The sequence below is a fragment of the Eulemur rufifrons genome, chromosome 2 (genome assembly GCF_041146395.1).
Source record: "Eulemur rufifrons isolate Redbay chromosome 2, OSU_ERuf_1, whole genome shotgun sequence".
Taxonomy (NCBI): Eukaryota; Metazoa; Chordata; class Mammalia; order Primates; family Lemuridae; genus Eulemur; species Eulemur rufifrons.
In genome coordinates this window covers 42374741-42398102 of record NC_090984.1, presented here as the reverse complement: position 1 = coordinate 42398102, position 23362 = coordinate 42374741, and the positions used below count along the sequence as shown (strand labels likewise).

Genomic DNA, 23362 nt, shown 5'->3' with positions numbered 1-23362 from the left:
TTTGATTTTAAAAGGCATTTTTGAAACAAATATTTTTGAGAAATTAGCCTTTATATATATATATATTTTAATTCATATTTTTAATCATCTGACAATTTTTACCTGTTTTGAATGAATCTGGGAGGCTTCCAGATGTACTAATTTCTGTGTGTAGGCATTGTAGAAAAATGAGAAGGATCTAAGGGACAATGACAAATAACTATGTGGCTGTATATGTGTCCTGATATTCCCAATTCCCCTTCCACTTTAACTCATATAGAGCATGCATTTCCTTTGTGTAGTTGACTACTAAGTTGAACAAAATTGACTTGGATACAGTTTTCTTTTTGCTATATATAGTCCCTCCTTATCCACAGGATACATTCCAAGATCTCCAGTGGATACCTGAAACTGCGGATAGTACTGAACCTTATATATAATATGTTCATATATATCTATGTATGTAAGGTTTCACTGAATCTTAAATATACTGTTTTCATATGATAACCAAGGTAGCTACTAAGTGACTAATGAGCGAGTAGCATATACAGTGTGAATACCCTAGACAAAGGGATGATTCACGTCTCACTTGGGATATGAGACTGGGGTGTGAGATTCCACCATGCTACTCAGAATGGTGCATAATTTAAAACTTATGAATTGTTAATTTTGGGATTTTTCATTTAATATTTTTGAACTGTGGTGGACTATGATAATGGAAACTGCAGAAAGCAAAGCTGTGGATGGCGGGAGACTACTGTATTTAATTATTGGGTTCTCACTTAAAAATGAGACTCAAAGGGAAAATAGGCAACTTTTAAAATTATCAAGTGTGATCCATTACCTGCAGTGAAAAAAGTAGATTGAATTCTTCGGGGAACGTACTGGGTATCAGTGGTGCCCAAAGAAGGCACTGAAGTACTGTCTCCTCAATGCAATTGTCACTTCTAACCTCTATTGATTTGGCAAGGACTTTGGTCCTTGGGTGTGGGGTGACCTGTTGTTTGAGGTGGGATTCCCTTTTGCCTGGTTTTATTACCACTCTTTCATACAGGGAGAGAGAAGGCAAGAAGGAGCTACCAAAGCTGAACAGAAAACTCTAGCAGTACAATTCCTAACACCATACCCCCCGCCCCCATTCTGTCCTAGAAATGCCAAATTTTAGGGTCTTAGAGTAGGAAATAAATTTGGTGTATATTATCTAACAATATATAACATGTAGTTTGGAGTCCACAGGGAGCACGTCTGAAGCAGCTGCATAAATTAAAAGCTATTTATTGATCGGGGAGACCTTTGTATTTATATTAAATAGATTTAAATGGACTCAAGCATTAATTAAAATGTTTTTTTTTTTTAAATCTTTTAAAATATGTTATCTTTGTACTTGAAGTTCTGACTTTAAGGACTGAGAAATTAGAAAGAACCTTAAAGATATTTTGAACAAGTTTACAAATAGGGTATGTGAAAATTCTCTTACAGCTAATATTGCTGATCCTAAAACACCAATAAATATTTCTTTCTCAGTATTGCCTTTCAACTCATATTGATTTCTAGGAGTTATATTTTTAGAACCTTAATCTGGGGCCTTGGAAAGCCAGCCAAATGGGAGCTTACTCTGGTACTGGTCTTCCTTGAGGCAGCAAGAGGTGTATTCATCAGCACTTAGAAAGTAACTATAAAACAGTTCTTCCTTGATGCCTGAGATTCTGAGTGTAGGTTTTGCTAGGCTTTGAAGTGCTTGAGCCATCAACCTTTGTCCTTCCATTAGAAGCCGTTTGCCCTCAATTGACAAACCCAATTAAGTGCTATTTTCTGTTGTTTGGGTAGTGTGGGAAACATAGTTTGCAAGATTGGATTTGTACACAGACCCACACACACCTGTGTACACACACGTACCCATGGGCATAAGTAATGTACAATCAAGAGCTATTATGTTTTTAGAAAATATACTGTAAACCTTTTAACTTTTTAGTCCTTATGTGTTCTGTCATGTAGAAATGTCAGATTGTAATTATCTATCTCTATAGAAAGCTTTTAGGCTTTGGAATTGATCATAATTCATTTTTTGACAATAATTTTACCTTCCTTAAGCTTTATTTTAGTTAAAATTTGCATTTCTATTCACCTATTTTTTTTCTTTTTTTTTTTTTTGAGGTAGAGTGTCACTTTGTTGCCCTGGCTAGAGTGAGTGCCGTGGCATCAGCCTAGCTCACAGCAACCTCAAACTCCTGGGCTTAAGCGATCCTACCTCCTCAGCCTCCCGAGTAGCTGGGACTACGGGCATGCACCACCATGCCCGGCTAATTTTTTCTATATATATTTTAGTTGGCCAGATAATTTCTTTCTATTTTTAGTAGAGACAGGGTCTTGCTCTTGCTCAGGCTGGTCTCAAACTCCTGACCTCGAGCGATCCACCCGCCTCGGCCTCCCAGAGTGCTAGGATTACAGGCGTGAGCCACTGCGCCCAGCCCTCTATTCACCTATTAACTGACTGTCCAGTAGAGGTACATAAAAGTAGAAGAATCAACTATATGATAAACCTATATGTTAACTATATTTATTGGTGTTATGCACAATTTTATAATACTGTTTTTAATTTCTTTTCTTTAAATAGACTCTGGAACTTCTTTACAGAATTACTAATGCACAGAATATAACAGTTATTGTCCAGAAAATGCTTGAATATTTACATCAGAGCAAAGAAGAATATGTCATTGTCAATTTGGTTGGTAAAATAGCTGAGCTGGCTGAGAAATATCCTTTGTGTGGACCACAAGTCTTAAAATACTTAGTTACACAGTGATTTTAAAATGATTGGTATAGATATGGTGACTTGCAAATTGAGTTCAGGGATCAGCAATAACTTCCATTCCTGATTTTCAAGCCCTTCTTGTCAAAAACAGGAATTTGTATAGACTTATTAGGGAATGGCTTTTTTCCTGGTTTTTTTCATTCGAGTAGTCAGTATTTTGAACAAGAAGATAGACGAACCTCTCTCTGGTTCCTCTTTTAGTCCCTCTTCATCTTTGACTTTATTTCTTACCTGGTTTATTTTGCAAGTAAAAGTTCTTGTTTTTTTGGAGGGAGTGGATAGAGTGTGTGTCTGTGTAGGGAGGTGGGTCAGGATGCTACCGTTTATCCTTTACGCTATTGTTTATGCTAGAAGTTGTCAAAGTAAACGGTTGGAAGTTCCATTAATATATCACATTTCTTCACATTTGTTTTTTAAAAGTCAGAGGAATTTTACAGTTCATAAGGATATTCCATTCTTTTTAAAATGTCCGTTTAATACTAAGAAAGCATGAGTGAATAATGTTAATCAAATCAGAAATTGCTTAAGTATAGTTTTGTCCTAGGACCGTGCTGTAGTTCTGGTCAGCAGAATGGCAGAATTTTAGAACTGATAAGGAACAGATTAGAAAAGATTTTGAACAAATGTTCAAGTAGATACACCATAATATGTAGCCCCCTTGAAGTATATATAATTTTCTATTGTTTGTCCTTAGTTAGCTGGTTCATTTCTATCAGTTATTTCACATTTATTTACCAGATGCCTATTATATGCAAGCCTGGTGCTAAAGTGACATGAACTCAGTTTATTAAGTTTATTAAATAACCTTTTACTAAGTACCTATTTCATATAAAATTTGGGTATAGAACAATTTATGGCAGGGGTTAAAGGTAAAAATGCCACACTAGGATGAATTGGGATTATTTTTGAAAAGGTTGCTACAGAAGGATAATTTTAATAAGTGGCATTTGGAAGTGTACTTGTTCTTAACACTGTGGACACATATGCTCCTGATAATGCGTGGTTTATTCAGACAATGAATGCTGTGTTTTCAGTGGGAGGAGATGTAATGCATCCTGATATTCCCAATAACTTTCTGAGACTGCTAGCGGAAGGTTGGTAAACTATTACATTCTGTAAAGTGAACATTTTAAAATTAAATGCTTTAATTACAGAGTCCTAGGAGAATTTAGTGGAAATTAAAATGGTATATCAATTTCTTTGTAGGTTTTGATGATGAAACAGAAGATCAACAATTAAGACTCTATGCAGTTCAATCTTATCTTACTTTACTAGATGTGGAAAATGTGTTCTATCCACAGAGATTTCTTCAAGTTATGAGTTGGGTAAGCAAAGTACATTAAATCATAAATTTATAACATTGTTTTTTATGAAAACCAAATTTTAATGTTTTCTTCAGAAATCAGTTCTAATCAGCTAATTCCTTCAACTGTCAGTTTTCTTTTCCAGTGACTACCTTCTATCACTTGACTATTGTCCATTTTTTTTACTTTGCCATGTCACTTGTCTAGTCCTTTAAATATGGATATTTGTTATCTTTTTGCATTTACAATGTGCTTGTGTTTTTTATGTAAGTCCATGTTTGAATATGTGAATACTCATTTGTCTGTGCTATGTTAGTATTCTTATGCTGCATAACAATGTTACCACAAACTCAGTGGCTTAAAGCAACACAAATTTATTGTCTCACAGCTTCTGGGGGTTAGAATTTCAGGAATGGCTTAGCTGGGTTCTCTGCTTCGAGTCTCACAGGGTTGCCATCAAGGTATTGGCTAGAGCTGCTTTCTTATCTGAAGCATGACTGGTAAGGGATCCACTTCCAAGCTCATGTGTGGTTGTTATTAGAATTCATTTTCTTGTGGCTGAATTTTTGTCACTGAGGGTTTCACTTTCATACTGTCAACTGTAGGATGCCCTTAGCTGCCTTCAATTTCTTACCATGTGGGCCTCCCAACATGGTCGCTTGCTTCAACATAGCCAGTAAAGGAGATCAATTCTTTGCAAGGCAAAGATCACAATTTTATGTAAGATAATCACATGTCATTGCATACAGCCCCTCACCTTTGTGTATTCTTTCTTGTGCACATGGGTGAGTGTTTCTTTAGGGGAGATTTAGAGAAGTGCAACTATTGGGTCATAGGATACACACATTTTAATATTTTGTAGTATTGCCAAATGTTAGCATGTTAAACTTAAATTTTCCCCTGATTTTATTTACAATTTTTTTCTCATATAATAATATCCCAATACTTTTCTTTTTTTTCTTTTATTTTAATTTAATTTATTTTATTTTTTTTTAGAGACAGGGTCCCGCTCTGTTGCCCAGGCTGGAGTGCAGTGACACGATCAAAGCTCACTATAATCTCAAACTCCTGGGCTCAAGTAGTCCTCCTGCCTTAGCCTCTAAACTAGCTGGACTACAGGGTACAGCACCACACCTGGCTAATTTTTTTATTTTTTATTTTGTAGAGACAGTTTCTTGCTATGTTGCCCAGGCTTGTCTCGAGCTCCTGGCCTCAAGTGATCTTCCCGCCTTAGCCTGTCAAAGTGCTAGGAGTACAGGCGTGAGCTTACGGCACCTGGCCAGATATTCCTGTGCTTTTCATTTAGCTTCCCAGTTAATATATTTACATTTGCTTTACTGTATCTGCATCTATATGTATATCTAAGTTTGCAGTTTTTTCCTAAGCCATTTAGAATTGGAATCATGATACTTCACCCATAAAAAAATGCAACATGAATCTCCTGTGAATGACATTATTCTAAATAACCATAAACCATTATTGTACCTAAGAAATGTAACATTAATTCATTAATATCACCTAATATATAGTCCATTCTCAGATTTATCGAGTTGTCCCAAAAATGTCTTTTATGATTGTTTTTTTCCCCCTTCTCAATCCCAGATCCAGTCAGGGTTCACAAATTGCATTTAGTTGTATTTCTTTAGCTTCTTTTAATTTACAGTAACTCCTGGTTTCTTTTTGATTTTATGACATTGATTTTTTTGGATGAACACTGTCGATTTATAGAAAATCCTACAGTCTGGATTTGTCTGGTTATTTCTGTTCAGATTAAACATTTTTAGCCAGAATATTAGATAGGCAATGTTGTGTACTTCCCACTGTGTCATATCAGGATGCATATGATGTCAGTTCATCCACTTATTGGTGATTGTAAGTTTATATGTTTGGGTTAAGATGAGGACCTCTAGATCTCTCCATTGTAAAGGTACCCTTTCTCTTTTAGAATTTATAACTAATCTGTGAGGTGATTCTGTGACGCTGTGTGAATATCTTGTTCTCAACTATCTTTCACTAATAGTTTTAGCATTGCCAATCTTTCCTGAATTGGTTATTGTGTTTAGTGGCCATTAGTTTTTTTCTGTGCATGAATGTGGCATGTCACTCCATTTATTTAGATCGTCTTTTATTCCTTTCTACAGCATACAAATCCTATACAGTGGTCCCCCCTTACTTGAAGTTTTGCTTTCTGAGTTTTCAGTTACCTGTGGCCAACTATAGTCTGAAAATATTAAATGGAAAATTCCAGAAATCACCAATTCATAAGTTTTAAATTGCATGTCATTCTGAGTAGCATGGTAAAATCTTAAGTCATCCTAATTTATCTTGCTCTATCCTACCTGGGACATGAATCATCCCTTTGGCCAGGGTGTCCACACTGTATATGCTTCCTGCTCCTTAGTCACTTAATGGCCATCTAGATTATCTGATCAACTGTAGCAGTATCACAGTGCTTGTGTTCATGTAACCTTTATTTTATTTAATAATGGCCCAAAAGTGTAAGAGTTGTGATGCTGAGAATTTGGTTATGCCAAGAGGAAAATGCTTCCTTTAAGTGAAAAGGTGAAAGTTTTCAATTTAAATAGGAAAGAAAAAAATCATATGCTGAAATTGTTAAGATCTATAGTAAGAAGAGATCTTCTAACTGTGAAATTGTGAAGAAGGAAAAGAAATTCCTGTTGGTTTTGGTGGTGCACCTCAAACTGCAAAAGTTACAGCCACAATGCATGATAAGTGCTTAGTTAAGATGGAAAAGACATCAAATTTGTGGGTGGAAAACATGAACAGAAATATGTTCTGATTGACAGCAATTAGGTTTGGTACTATCTGTGGTCTCAGGCATCCACAGAGGTCCTCAAACCAATCCCCTGTAGATATGGAGGGCCGATTGTATATATACAAATACAATAGATTTTTGTATTTTGGTCTTGTATCCTGTAGTCTTGCTGAACTATTATAACTTAATAGTTCTATGAGTTTTTTTGGTAAATTTCTTGAGACCTTGTTAAGAATTTTGGTATCTATGTTCATGAGAGATATTGGTCCGTAATTTTCATTTTTTGGTACTCTAGTTTTGGTATCAAGGTCATACTAGCTTCATAAAATGACTTGGGAGAATGCTCTCCTCTTTTATTTTCTGGAAGAGGTTGTATAAAATTGCTGTTAATTCCTGCTTTGAAAATTTGGTAGAATTTTCCAGTGAAACCATCTGGACCTGGAGATTTCTTTTTTGGGAGTTTTAAAATTACAAATTCAATTTTTTTAAAGAAAAATTTCTTAACTGAATTTTCATTCAGTAGTTCAATGTATTTTTTTTTTTTTCCATGAGACTTCATCTTTGAGTCATGGATTGTTTAGGAGAGTGTTGCTTAGTTTTCAAGTATTTGGATAATTTTCTGTTATCTTTCTTTCTTTCTTTAATTCTTTTTTGAGACAGAGAGTCTTATTCTGTCACCCAGGCTAGAGTGCAACGTCATAGCTCACTGCAACCTCAAACTCCTCGGCTGAAGGAATCCTCCTTCCTTAGCCTCCCGAGTAGCTAGGGCTACAGGCACACGCCAAAACACCTGGCTAAATTTAAAAATTTTTTGTAGAGATGGGGTCTTGCAATGGTTGCCAAGGCTAGTTTCAAACTCTTGGTCTCAAGTGATCCTCCTGCCTTAGCTTCCTTTACAGGCGTGAGCCACCCCCCGCCCCCCACGCCCCCGTTTTCTTTCTATTACTGATTTCTAGTTTGATTTCATTATAGACAGAAAAAAATATTATTTATGATTTCAGTTCTTTTAAATTTGTTGAGGTTTATGTTATCATTCAAGATATGGTCTGTCCTGGTATATATTCTGTGGGTACTTGAAAAGAATATGTATTTTGCTATTGTTGGATGGCATGTTCTGTAAATGTCAATTAAATTCTATTGGTGGTGTTGAGTTCTCCTATATTCTTGCTGATTCTCTGTCTAGTTCTATTAATTGTTAAGACAAAGGTCGAGATCGCCAACTTGATGGACTCCACTGACACTGTGAGAGGGTGGCCTTGTTATTGCTGAGCAGTGGTGAAAGTCCTGACTCTACCAGGCTTCCACTGATATACCCCAGCAGAGAAGGGCAGGGGTACCTCAGTACTCCCGGGTGGAAGTGAAGGGCAGGCTTCCTACATGGTCTCCACTGACACTGCAGGGGATTAGGCCTCTCTATAGCTTGGTGGGGATGAAAGTCCTGACTCTCCATTTGGCCTTCTTAGTCATCACCTTGGTGGGGAAGTTGGGACACCTCTTACAGCCAGTGAGGTTGGAAGTCTTGGCTCTCTGTCTGCCTTTGCTTGTGTGGGTGGGGCTGCAAAGTTTTCTGTACGGTGCTTGGCTGGAGTAGAAGGGTTATTGTCTAAAAGTCTTTCTGGCTTATTGACTAGAGGGCAGGCTTTTCTTGGGTTTTTTTTTTTCTGTGCCCTTTGGTGTTTCCAGGTTGCTGGCCCTCTCATACCTCATCTAGGGTATATGAGACAACTGATAATCCACTGTATTTGTTCCTTAAGTCCCAAGGTCCTTAGGGATCTGCCACCTTTTCTCTGCCTTTCAAAGTCTTTTTTTTTTTTTTTATGTGTTTTCTATATAGTATCAAGAGTTTTTATGGGTACTTAGTAGGAAGAATAGGGATTAATATGTCTACTCCATCTTCCCAGAAGGAGAAGTCCATTAACCATTGATTTTTGCACTGGAATTTACATTACCTACTCTTCTGGAGCTACCTTCCATCTATCAGACTACTCTAAAAATTATCTTATTATTTAAGGGTTGAACTCATTTGGTCCTATTTCTTTTTCCTCTTCTCTCATTATTATTATTAGCTATAAATTTTCCCTGTCCTATCACTTCACCTCCCTCTTTTCTTGCTGGTGCCAATATTACACCAAAGACATGAAAATATTCCATAAATACCATTTTGAAAAGATTTCACATTTCCTGAATTTTCAATTTATTAATGATCCTTTGACCAATAGGATTATATGTCACCTAAGTTAGATATAAGAAAAAAATATGTAACATAGATCAGTTTCCTTAAAGTCTGTTCTGTAAACTATCTGTATCAGAATTGGAATTTGCTTATTCAAAATGTATATCTTTGGGGACCACAGACATAGTAAATCTGAAAGAATATTTGGGGAAAGAGCCTGGAAGTATCTGGGTTCTTTTTTTATTTGTTTGTTTGTTTGTTTTGTTTTTTTAAACAGGGTCTCACTCTGTTGCCTGGGCTAGAGTACAGTGGTGTCATCGTGGCTCACTGCATCCTCAAACTCCTAGGCTCAAGCGATCCTCCTACCTCAGCCTCCTGAGTAGCTGGGACTACAGGTGTGCACAGCCACACATGGCTAATTTTTCTATTTTTGTAGAGACAGAGTCTCGATATGTTGCCCAGGCTGGTCTCAAACTCCTGGCCTGAAGCAGTCCTCCTGCCTTGGCCTCCCAAAGTGCTAGGATTACAGGTATGAGCTACCACACTTGGCTGAAATCTGTATTTTAATGAAACACCTCACGTATCTCTTAGCTTGTGAGAATCATCATTTAAATATTTATTGGAAAATAATGACAGACTGTGAAAGTGCTTGTAGAAACCAACAACCAAGGCAGCTGTGGTGGCTCACACGTATAATCCCAGCACTTTGGGAGGCCAAGGTAAGAGGATTGTTTGAGCCCAGGAGTTTGAGACCAGCCTGGGCAACATAGCAAGAACCTGTTTCTACAAAAAATTTAAAAATTAGCCGGGCATGATGGCACATGCTGGTAGTCCTAGTTACCTGGGAGGTTGAGGTGGGATCATCAGTTGAGCCCAGGAGTTCAAGGTTACATGAGCTATAATTAGGCCACTGCACTCCAGCCTGGGCATCAGAGTAAGACCTTGTCTCTTAAAGAAAAAAAAAAAAAAAAAAGCCTAACAGCTTAACAACCAACTCCCAAAGTTCAGAAGAAAGCTAATTCATAAAGATATGTTGCTTTATGTATTGTTAATGACAAAGATGTAGAAAAACTTTTTGTATTGAGTTTCAATTCTTGGTATAATTTTGAACCTAAAATATACCATTGTATCTTTAATAATTTCTTCACCATACATGTTTAATCTAGATTAAAGTCACTGTAGCAGTAGGCACTTTGTTTAGATTTCTGTGTGTACTTTATTGTATAACTTGATATTTTTATATAAACATCTCTTTATTTTACTCATAGGTGTTAGGGGAGTATTCCTATCTCTTAGATAAGGAAACACCAGAGGAAGTTATAACCAAGCTCTACAAGTTACTTATGAATGACTCCATTTCTTCAGAAACAAAAGCCTGGTTAATTGCTGCTGTGACCAAGTTGACACCCCAAGCACGCTCTTCTAATATAGTTGAGAGATTAATCCAGGAATTTACCATTTCTTTGGATACTTGTATGCGACAGCATGCATTTGAATTAAAACATTTGCATGAGAATGTGGAACTTATGAAGAACTTGCTTCCAGTTGATAAAAGTTGTGAAGACATGGTGGTAAGACATCTGTGTTTCAGCTTTAAAAAAATTGCATTGTCTTTAAACATAGAATGATTCTTTTTTTTTGAGACAGAGTCTCTTTCTGTTGCCCTGAGTAGAGTGCCGTGGTGTTAGCCTACCTCACAGCAACCTCAAACTCCTGGGCTCAAGCTATCCTCTTGCCTCAGCGTCCACAGTTGCTGGGATTACAGGCGTGTGCCAAGACACCTGACCAATTTTTTCTATGTTTAGTGGAGACGGAGTCTTGCTCTTGCTTAGGCTGTTCTTAAACTCCTGAGCTCAAGTGATCCTCCTGCCTGGGCCTCCCAGAGTGCTAGGATTACAGGTGTGAGCCACTGCGCCCAGGCCATAGATTAATTCTTATATTTGTGATATATTAGGAATGTATCAAAATATGGCTTTTGTACCACTTAAGGTGAAAGTTGAAGTTTTTCTCACATTATTATGACAGAGAATTTGAGAGCTACTAATCAGTACTGACTCTAAACAGGAGTAGAAGAGTGTCTCTTCCAGAGAACTGCAATGAAGATACTTATATCCTGTGACAAACTCTTTTAATATATAATAATTTAGGAATTTATTTTATTTATTATTTATTTATTTATTGACTTTAAAAATTGACATATAATAATTATACATATTTATGGGGTACATGTGATGTTTGAGACGTACATACAATGTATAATGATCAAATCAGGGTATTTAGGATATCCAGCACCTCAAACATTTATCATTTCTTTGTGTTGGTAACATTTCAAATCTTCTAGCTGTTTTCAAATATACAATAAATTATTAACTAAATTCACCCTACTGTGCTGTCAAACACTAGAACTTATTCCTTCTTTCTATTTCTAACCGTTAACCAACCTCTTGTCATCCCTGCCTGCGCCCCCAGCCATGGGTAACCATTCTATTCTCTATCTCCATTAGATCAACTTCTTTTTAGCTCTCAAATATGAGTGAGAACATGCGATATTTGTCTTTCTTTGCTTTGCTTCTTTCACTTAGCATAATGACCTTCAGTTCTATCCGTATTGCCACAAGTAACAGGATTTCATCCTTTTTTATGGCTGAATGGTATTCTGTTGTGTATATACACCACATTTTCTTATCCATTCATACTTATGATACTTATATTGATTCCATATCTTGGTTATTGTGAATAGTGCTGCAGTAAATATGAGGGTATAGGTATCCCTTTGAAATACTGATTGTTGGATAATATGGTATTTCTATTTTTAGTTTTTTGAGAAACCTCCATACAGTTTTTCATTATGGCTGTGCTAATTTATATTCCAACCAACAATATAGAAGAGTTCTCTTTTTCTGCATCCTTGCCAGCATTTATTTTTGTTTTGATAATAGCCATTCTAACTAAACTGAGATGATATCAGTGTGCTTTTGATTTGCATTTCCTTGATAATTAGTGATGTTGAACATTTTTCCATATGTTTGTTGGCCATATCTTTAGAGAAATGTCTGTTCAGATTCTTTGCCCATTTTTAACGGGATTATTTGATTTTTTGCTGTTGAGTTGAGTTCCTTGTATATTCTGGATATTAGTCCCCTGTTTAATTAATAGTTTGCAAATATTTTATTCTTGCCTTGTAGTTTTTCCCCCTCTCTCATCATCCCATTTGATTATATCATCCCATTCTCTCCTGGCCTGTAAAGTTTCTGCTGAGAAATCCACTGTTAGTCTGATGGGGATTCCCTTATATGTGACTTGCTACTTTTCTCTTGCAGATTTTAGACTTTTCTTTTTGTCTTTGACTTTTGACAGTTTGACTATACTGTGCCTCAGAGAAGACCTTTTCAGAATGAGTGTATTGGTGATCTTTGCACTTCTTCTATCTGGATGTCTATATCTTTCGTAAGACTTAGGAATTTTTTAGCTAGTATTTCATTAAATAGGTTTTCTGTGCCTTTACCTAATTTTTTCCTTTTGGAACTCTCCAAATTTGAATTTTTTTTGCTTTATGGTATCCCATATGTCACATAGGCTTTCATTCCTTTTTATTATTTATTCTTTTTTTTTTTTTTTTTCTGACTGGATTATTTCAAAAGACCTGTCTTCAAGTTCTGAAATTTTTTCTTCTGCTTGATCTAGTCTATTATTGGAGCTCTAGATTATATTTTTAATTTCATTCATTGAATTCTTCAGTTCCAGGATTCCTGTTTGATTCTTTTTATGATATCTACCTTTTTGTTGAATTTCTCATTCAGATCATGGAATTTTTTAATGATTTCTTTGCATTGTTTATCTGTGTTCTCTTGTGAGTTTCCTTAACATTATTTTGAAAGCTTTTCAGGTATTTCATATGTTTCCTTCTCTTTGGGATCTGTTATTGGACAATTATTGTGTTCCTTTGGAGGTGTCGTATTTCTTTGCTTTCATTTTTTTTTGTCTTTATATTGGTATCTGCATATCTGGTGTAATAGATTGGCTTTCATAGGGAAAGACTTTCCTATGTATCTATTTATGGTATTGATTGTGTAGGGCACTTTGCTTTTATTTTTTAAATTTATTTTTATTTGTATATATTCATGGAGTACAGGTCCTATTTTGCTACATTGATATATTGCATTGTGGTAAAGTCAGATCCTGCAGTATATCCATCACTGGAGCAACACACATTGTACCCACCAAGAAACCTTCCATTGTCTACCCTCTTCTTGTCCTCCCCAACCCTTTGAATCCCCATTGTGCATTATTTCCCACTCTGCTTCCATGTGTACACATTATTTAGCTCACACTTATAAGTGAGAACATGCAGTATTTGTCTTTCTGTGTCTGAGTTGTTTCGCTTAAGATAATGGCCTCTAGTTCCATCTGTGTTGCTGCAAAAGACTTCCTTTTTTATGGCTGAGTAGTATTCCATTGTGTATATATACTACATTTTCTTTGTCCAGCCCTCTGTTGATGGACAGTTAGGTTGATTCCATATCTTTGCTAATGTGAATAATACTATGATAAACATACAAGTGCAGGTATCTTTTTTATATATTTATTTGTTTTCCTTTGGGTAGATAGCCAATAGTGGGATTGTTGGATCATATGGTAGTTCTATCTTTAGTTTCTTGAGAAATCTCCATACTGTTTTTCATAGACATTGCACTACTTTACATTCCCACTTGTATAGAAAAGTTCCCTTTTCTCCGCATTCTTGCCAACATGTGTTATTTTTTTTTTTTTTTTTTTTTTTTTTGAGACAGAGTCTCACTCTGTTGCCCGGGCTAGAGTGAGTGCCGTGGCGTCAGCCTAGCTCACAGCAACCTCAAACTCCTGGGCTTAAGCGATCCTACTGCCTCAGCCTCCCGAGTAGCTGGGACCACAGGCATGCGCCACCATGCCTGGCTAATTTTTTGTATATATATATTTTAGTTGTCCATATAATTTCTTTCTATTTTTAGTAGAGATGGGGTCTCACTCTTGCTCAGGCTGGTCTCGAACTCCTGACCTCGAGCGATCCACCTGCCTCGGCCTCCCAGAGTGCTAGGATTACAGGCGTGAGCCACCGCGCCCGGCCCCTCCATGTGTTATTTTTTATCTTTAATAATGGCCATTCTGATTGGTATAAGATGCTGTCTCATTGTGGTTGTGATTTGCATTTTTCTGGTGATTAGCAGTGTTGAACTTTTTTTCATGTACTTGTTGGCCATTTGTTTGTCTTCTTTTGAAAAATGTCTGTTCATGTCCTTAGCCCACTTTTTAATGGGGTTATTTGTTTCTTGTTGTTATTGAGTTGAGTTCCTTGTAAATTCTGCATATTAGTCCCCTGTTGGATATATAGTTTGCATATATTTTCTTCTGTTCTACACATTGTCTGTTTACTTTGTTGATTATTTCTTTTGCTGTGCAGAAGCTTTTTAGTTTAATTAAGTCCCATTTGTCTATTTTTGTTTTTGTTGCTTGTGCCTCTGAGATCTTAGTCATGAATTCTTTGCCTGGACCAATGTCCAAGAGAGTTTTCCCTAGGTTGTTTTCTAGTATTTTTATAGTTTCAGGTCTTACATTCAAGTCTTTAATCCATCTTGAGTTGATTTTTATATGCGATAATAGATGGGGTCCAGTTTTATTCTTTTGCATCTGGCAATTCAATTTTCCCAGGATTGTTTATTGAAAAGGCTGTGGATGGGTACTTTGGCCTTGATTCTGGATGGGAACAGCAGCGTAGTCTTTGTATTATTTGTTCGGCTGTGATCAGTGTCAGTGACATCTGTGAGTTTCTTGGTGATTTAGGCTGTGATTGTTAGTGGAAACTTTGCTGGTAATGGGACACCAGGTGGGCTGGTCCTTGGGCACCAGTGCTGTTAGTGGCAGCCTGGGTCTATCAGTCCTCAGGCCCCTGGGCAGTATATGTGCTGGTGGTGGCATGTCTGGGTTCATTGACCCCCGGGCCTTCAAATGGTGTGCTTTGGTTCTGGCAGTGGCAGCACTGGGCTGGGCACTAGTTGGCTTTTGGGTAGGAGAGTAGGATAGTTAAATCTGCTACTGTAGGAGGCTGAATAATGGTCCCTCATAGATTATCACATCTTAATCCCTGAAATCTGTGCATGTGTTACCTTAAATATTAAAGGGCACTTTGTAGCTGTGATGACTTTAAATGTTTGTGATGGGGTGATTACCCTAGATTATCTAGATAGGCTTTATATAATTACAATGGTCCTTATAAATGTGAGGCAAGAGGTCAGAGAGAAGGCAAAGTAACTATGAAAGCAGAGATTGGACTGTTGTGGCCATAAGCTGGCAGAGACAAGGAACGAATTCTTCCTTGGCACATCCCAAAGAAACTAGCCCCGCAAACACCTTGATTTTAGTCCTCAGCAGGAAACCAGTACAGTCACAATACCTTATAGTATGTATTTCTGTCTCTTCTGGTACGTTACAATTCTCCTTAGGGTAGAAACTGTGTTTCTTTTTTGTCTCAATCATAGCACCTAATAGGATGCCCTAATATATTAGATGCTCAAAAATATATTGTGCAATGCAGTGAAATTAATAATAACTGCAAATGATTTACATTGTTAGATTCTTAGCCAGATGATCTGATTATAGATGTTTCAGAAAGCCAGAGAGTTGGGTAGCAGTTTTAGAATGAAAGCTCTGTTTTTTACTTAAAAGGATATATGGGCTAAAATTATTTATGTGAATGTACAATCTACTGCTTAGGATACATTTTTTAAATTACTAATTTTGTTTAATTTTAATACAGGTAGATGCTTCCTTATCTTTTCTGGATGGTTTTGTGGCTGAAGGACTCAGTCAAGGGGTGGCACCTTACAAACCCCACCACCAACGCCAGGAGGAAAAGCTTTCTCAGGAAAAAGGTGATTTTTCATAGGTTTATTGTATGCTAAATTGTAGAGACTTTTTTTATGCAATTGATATTATAATCATTAAGTCAATAACTAAAGATATTTACTTTTTATTATCCCTCTTTAAATGCTTATGATTTTGTTTACTCTGACTAGGTTTTCAGACACCCAGAAAAAAAAAGTTAGCCTAGTGTTATTCCCAAATTCATAGATGCCAAATACATAAATGCCTAAGATATGGCAGCCATCCTGGAATTTTGAAAGAACTTGAAGGTGGAATTGTCATGTTGGTCACTGTACTAGTAGGGTGACACATATTAGTGTGACCATATCTATGGAAAAGTTTCAGAAAACAGTCCTGGTTATTATTGACTAGTGAGTTTCATTTTCATTCTGAGCAGTCTAGTATTTCTTAAGTGTATTAGAATGGTTCCTTCAACAAAATATCTGATCAATTAAGTTATGAACAGCTAAGAAAGGAAAGAATAACTTTATACTTAAGAAATTCAGCCTGTCAGGAAAAGTCCTCTGTCATGATTTTGGTAAAGGGCACATCATTGAGTTATTTGCATGGTGGTTGGGAAGTATGCATATGAATAAAGGGGAGACCAACAAATATTACCTGTTTATGAATTCAGAATGTCAATACTAAAAAGTTCAATGCTGAAAGGGCATTTTTTTTTTCCTATTAATCATTCAATAATTTTGTTGAGTATTTTCCAGGCTCTGTATTAGGCATATTTAGTTAAGAGTATAACTAAACTGTTGATTCTAGAATGAGACCAGAAAGTTAAAAACTCTAATAATAGACTTAATGATATCTTTTTTGCAAAAGTATTTGTTATTTTAAGTCTTTTTAATTTTAATTTTTAAATTTTTTCATTGTATTTTATTGTGGTAGGAATGCTACCATGAGATCTACCCTCTTAAATTTTTAAGTATAAAATACATTACTGTTGACTATAGATATTAATACAATGTTGTACAGTAGATCTCTACTGCTTATTCATCATCTTGCTTAATTGAAACTTTATGCCCATTGATTGGTAACTGCCCATTTCTCCCTCCCCTTATACCCTGGCAACCACCATTTCACCCTTTGAGTCTATTAATATGAATTTGACTTTTTAGATAGCTCATATAAGTGGAACCATGCTGTATTTTTTTTTTTCTGTGACTGTCTTATTTCACTTAGCATAATATCCTCAAGGTTCATCCATGTGTTTGCATATTACAGAATTTCCTTCTTTTTCAAGGCTAAATAGTGTTCTGTTATATGTATATATCACATTTTCTTTATCCATTCATCCTTAGATAGACATTTAGGTTGTTTTCACATCTTGGCTATTGTGAATGCTAAAATGAATGTAGGAGTGCTAATATGTCTTCAAGATCCTGGTTTTGGTTCCTTTGGATAAATACCCAGAAGTGGGATTGCTGGATCATATGGTAGTTCTATTTTTAATTTTTTAGAAACCTCCACACTGTTTGGCCTAGTGGCTTAACCATTTTGCGTTCCCACCAACAGTGGGTAAGGGTTCTAGTTTCTCCACATTCTTGCCAACACTTGTTGTCTTTTCTTTTTTTGCTCATAGCCATCCTGACAGGTGTGAGGTGATACCTCTTTGTGGTATTGATTTGCATTTTCTTGATGTTTTGTGACCTTGAGCATTCTTTTCAGCTACCTGTTGGCCATTTGTATGTCTTCTTTGGAGAAATGTTATTCAAGTTCTTAGCTTGTTTTTTAATCAGGTTATTAGGGTTTTTTTTTTTCCCCCTACTGAGTCAAAGGAATAACATATTTTGGAGATTAACCCTTATCAGATATGTGGTTTGCAAATATTTTCTCCCTTTCCATAGGTTGCCTTTTTACTCTGTTGGGTGTTTCTTTTGCTGTGCAGAAGATTTTTAGTTTGATATATTCCCACTTGTTTATTTTCATTACTGTTGCCTGTGCTTTTGGCATCATATCCATGAAGTCATTGTGCATACCAATGTCATGAAGCCTTTCTCCTATGTTTTCTTTAAGGAATTTTATAGTTTCAGGTCTTACATTTAATTTTTTAATCCATTTTGAATTGATTTTTGTGTATGGTGTAAGACAGAGGTCCAATTTTATTCTTTTGTATGTGGATATTTAGTGTTAGCAACATCATTTATTGAAGAGACTGTCCCTTCCCTATCATGTATTCGTGGCATCCTAGCTGAAAATCAGTTGACCATAAATGAGTGGATTTATTTCTGGGCTCTCCATTCTGTTCCATTAGTCTATATGTCTGTCTTTATGCCAGTACCATTCTGATTTTTTTGTCTGTTGTTTGTTTTGAGACAGAGTTTAGCTTTGTCACCCTGGGTAGAGTACAGTGGCATCATCATAGTTCACTGCAACCTCAAACAACTGTGCTCAAGTGAACCTCCTGCCTCAGCCTCCCAAGTAGCTGGTACTATAGGTGCATACCATGACACCTGGCTAATTTTTCTATTTTTAGTAGAGACAGGGTCTCACTCTTGCTCAGACTGGTCTCGAACTCCTGAGCTCAAGCAGTCCTCCTGCCTCAGCCTCCCGGAGTGCTAGGATTACAGTTCTGAGCCACTGCCCTCAGCCCATACTGTTTTGATTATTGTAGCTTTGAAATTAGGAAGTGTGATGCTTCCATCTTTATTCTTCTTTCTCAAGATTGACTTGGCTATTTGTGGTCTTTTGTGGCTCGTCACTGGTGAATTCTAGCAAACATTTAAAGAATTATTGCCATCTTTCTCAAACTCTTCCAAAAACTTGAAAAGGAGAGAACACTTCTGGACTCATTTTATGAGGCCAGCGTTACCGTGATACCAAAGCCAAACAAAGACACCACAAAAAAAGAAAACTGCAGGCTAATATCCCTGATGAATATAGATGTAGAGATCCTCAACAGAATACTAGGAAACCAAACCCAACAACAAAGTAAAAAGATCATATACCACAGTCAAGTGTGATTTATTCCAGGGATACAAGGATGATTCAACATATGAAAATGAATTAATGTGATATACTATATTAATAGAATAAAGGATAAAAATCACATGATTCTCTCAATAGGTGCAGAAAAAACATTTGAAAAAACTTGAGCATCATTTCCTGATAAAAACTCTCAACAAACTAGGAATAGAAGGAAATACCTCAATATAATAAAGGCCATAGATAGAAAAGCTCACAGCTAACAACATAACTTTGTATGATAAAAAACTGAAATCTTGGCCGGGCGCGGTGGCTCACGCCTGTAATCCTAGCACTCTGGGAGGCCGAGGTGGGTGGATCGTTTGAGCTCAGGAGTTCGAGACCAGCCTGACCAAGAGCGAGACCCCATCTCTACTAAAAATAGAAAGAAATTATATGGACAGCTAAAAATATATATAGAAAAAATTAGCCGGGCATGGTGGTGCATGCCTGTAGTCCCAGCTACTTGGGAGGCTGAGGCAGTAGGATTGCTTGAGCCCGGGAGTTTGAGGTTGCTGTGAGCTAGGCTGACGCCACGGCACTCACTCTAGCCTGGACAACCGAGTGAGACTCTGTCTCAAAAAACAAACAAACAAAAAAAAAACTGAAATCTTTTCCTTTAAGATCAAGGACAAACAAAGATACCCATTCTTTCTATTTCTAGTCAACATAGTAACTGCAAGTCCTAGCCAGAGCAATTAAGCAAGAAAAAGAAAGAAAGGCATCCAAACTGAAAAGGAAGAAGTAAAATTGTCCCTCTTTACAGACAATATGGTCCTATATATAGAAAACCCTAAAGACTCCATTAAAAAAATCTCTTAGAACTAATAAACAAATTTAATAATGTTGCAGGATACAAAACCAGCATACAAAAATCAGTTGCATTTCAATGCACTAAGCGAACTATTTGAAAAGGAAATTAGAGCCTGGCACGGTGGCTCACACCTGTAATCCTAGCACTCTGGGAGGCTGAGACAGAAGGATTGCTTGAGCTCAGGAGTTTGAGACCAGCCTGAGCAAGAGCAAGACCCCGTCTCTACTAAAAATAGAAAGAAATTAGCCAAACAACTAAAAATATATATGGAAAAAATTAGCCAGGCATGGTGGCGCATGTCTGCAGTCCCAGCTATTTGGGAGGCTGAGGCAGTAGGATTGCTTGAGCCCAGGAGTTTGAGGTTGCTGTGAGGTAGACTGATGCCACGGCACTCTAGCCCAGACAGCAGAGTGAGACTCTGTCTCGAAAGAAAAGAAAATCAGGAGAACAGCCCCATTTACAATAGTGTGCCAAAAAATAAAATAAAATACCTAAGAATAAAACTTAACTAAGGAGGTGAAAAACTTGTATATTGAATACTGCAAAGCATTGATGAAAGAAATCAAGTAAGACACAAATGGGAAGACATCCTGTGTTCATGGCTTAGAAGACTCAGGTTAATAAAATGTCCATACAAACCAAAGCAGGGTCCATGCAAAACCATAATGAATCCATAGATTCATTATGATCCCTATCTTTTAAGGCTTTTGATATACTATTTAGCACAGTGATACCTAATGACTTTGAAAATTCACTTCTCTTTCGAAGTATAATCAATTTCTTCTCCATTTACTCCTTTATATATATATATATATATATACACACACATATATATATATATATTTTTTTTTTTTTGAGACAGAATCTTGCTCTGTCACACCAGCTAGAGTGCAGTGGCATCATCATAGCTCACTGCAACCTCAGACTCCTGTACTCAAGTGATCCTCTTGCCTCAGCTTCCTGAGTAGCTGGGACTACAGGCATGTACCACCACACTTGGCTAATTTTTTCTATTTTTTGTAGAAATGGGGTCTTGCTCTTGCTTAAGCTGGTCTTGAACTCATGATCTCCAACGATCCTCCCGCCTTGGCCTCAGAGTGCTAGTATTACATGCGTGAGCCACCGTGCCTGGCCTAACTCCTTATATGTTGTTAGAATATGTTGGAGGGGAAGAAGTAAAGTTTTGAATTACAATTGCCTGATTTGTGACTATACTGCATATAAAGGCCTTTAGACATCCAGGGCATGGAATGAAAATCTCCTGGAGTTCCACACTGGGATACCTGGTCCAGTTGCCGTATTTCCTTATTTTCAAGTGTTTGGGGGCCATCAGTTGCCATTACTGAAGTCAGGGGTTGGGTAGGGAAGGGGAGGTAGGACGGGGAGACTATTTCCTGACACTGCCTGTTTTCTTTCTTAAAATAGTTTAAATGGCTGACACAAATCTAATAGATTGCCCTGGAATTCCCCAAGCTTATGCAGTTCTTTGCCAAGTACATTTTTTTCCCATAGAACTATCATTATAAATGGGATTAAGCTCTCAAACTGAGTTCTTTCTCTCTCCTCCCAAATCTACTTTTCAAAAGTTCTCTAAAGCAAAATTAAAATTTTGTGAGTTTAAACTGTTACAGAAAATGAAATTGGCCATGACACAGGACATAGCAAGTGCTTACTAAATACTTCTGGAATAAATTATAAAATTATATATCTTAGAATTGGGACTGCCTAGAAGACAGTAATAAAGATTAGGGGGAAAATAGGTATTTTCTTCATAAAGAGTTGTTAATTCTGGAATCCTTCAAGTATCAGTCAGTTGTGATACGATCTTGAGATTTTTATAAATCATTTGTAGAGAGTAGTAGTTAAATGTTACTTTAATAAGTGATACATAGCTCTCTTGGGTAGAAAAATGTCCAGTTTCTAAGAATAAACTTCAGGAAAATACTAAGAATTGGCAAAAATTGGTGGAGTATTGGTAAACACACTTTATTACCAGTTCCCATCCAAGAAGAGCATTTAGGATCAGTGTAGATTATTCTATTGAAGTATTCTTCAAATATGTTGTAGCCTGAATGTTGGATAACACCAGAAATAGTAAAGGAAATAGCAATATAATCTTCCATCTACTAAACTATGGCTATTAGAAAGCCATGACAAGTTCAGGTTGTTAGTCTCTCAAAGAATAAAATTAAATAACAATAATCAAATAATTTAAAATGAGTAATTATTAATAAAAAACAGCCATGATATAGTCATGGTCAAGGTATAAAAGAATGGCAGTACAACTTACAATAAGTGAGTGTGCATAAAATTGAAGCCTCTAAAGTGATGAAGGATACAAATAGGTTAAATATTGACTGATAGTTTATTATCTCTCACTTGGATTACTTCAGTAACTCCCAACTCCAAGGACTCTCTTTGCCTCCAGCTCACGTTTTCTCTTCTGTGTAAATTGGCCTCATTCTTCGTCTAGTTAACCTTCTACATATTCATTAAGTTGCAGTTCAGTCACCTTCTGCCTTCTGGCTCTTTCTGTATACCATTTTTTTCCTTCTGCTCCCACATGCAGCTCTTGCACGTCTAGTTAACTTACCAACATCTCTGACTGTTTTAGTCGTTTATTACTGTATGGATCTTGGGGCATTTTCACTAGAGAATGAAGATAATGTGGTTTGAACTTTATTCCTCAACCTTGAGCCTTTCCAGGCTTTCCTTAGATGATAATCTTAATTCTTTGTCTCAGAATTGAAATTTTATCTGTCTGCTCTTTAGGTACTATCCCCTTTCATGTCTGTTTTTTTCTATTTTTAAACTTTCTACCACTAATTTTGAACTTCTTTCTGCTCTTTGACTTAAAATCTTTCTTTTTAATTGTGCACAGGAAATATTTCTTGAGCTTTTCACTGTTATTAGAAATGTTAATGCAGTGGCTGTGTGACTCATTGTCACAGATGCTATTAAAAAGAGGCCAATATTGGATAGATAATAGGTGCTATGGTTTGACTGTCCCTTCTAAAATTCACGGTGGAATTTAATTGCCATTGGGAAGTATTAAGAGGTGGTCAGGCCATGAAGGCTGTGCCTTCCTGAATAGATTAATGTTGTTGTGACATGAGTAGGTTTGTTGTCACGAGAGTTGGTTGTTATAAAAGTGAGTCCAGCCCCTCTCACTCTTGTGCTCTCTTGCCCTTCCATCTTCCTCCATGGCATGACACAGCATGAAAGCCCTCACCAGATGCTGATGCCATGCTCCTGGACTTCCCAGCCTCCAGAATCATGGGCCAAATACCTTTCTGTTCATTATAAATTACCCAGTCTGTGGTATTCTGTATTCTGGCAACATAAAATGGACTAAGGCAGAAATTGGTACTGAGAAGTGCTGCTATTGCTACAAATGCCTGAAAATGTGGAAGCAGCTTTGGAACTGGATAATGGGTAGAACCTGGAAGAATTTGGAGGAGCAAGCTAGAAAAAGCCTAGATTGCCATAAATAGATATTAAGGGTGATTCTGGTGAGGGCTCAGAAGAGGAGAGCTGTAGGAAAAGTCTGAAACTTCTTAGAGATTACTTCAGTATTCGTGATTGAAATGCTGGTAGAAATGTGGACAGTGAAGAACATTCTGATGAGGTCACA

General features: G+C 36.8%; 1 protein-coding gene across 1 annotated transcript in view; it reads left to right on the top strand.

Moving 5' to 3' along the window:
- Nucleotides 1-23362, top strand: part of AP4E1 (adaptor related protein complex 4 subunit epsilon 1) — a 63044-nt gene that overhangs the window by 20017 nt on the left and 19665 nt on the right. The window contains exons 9-13 of the mRNA XM_069459978.1: nucleotides 2594-2733; nucleotides 3773-3885; nucleotides 3998-4116; nucleotides 10313-10615; nucleotides 15835-15949. Of these exons, the coding sequence (XP_069316079.1) occupies nucleotides 2594-2733; nucleotides 3773-3885; nucleotides 3998-4116; nucleotides 10313-10615; nucleotides 15835-15949 (790 nt within the window). The remainder of the gene's footprint in view (nucleotides 1-2593; nucleotides 2734-3772; nucleotides 3886-3997; nucleotides 4117-10312; nucleotides 10616-15834; nucleotides 15950-23362) is intronic.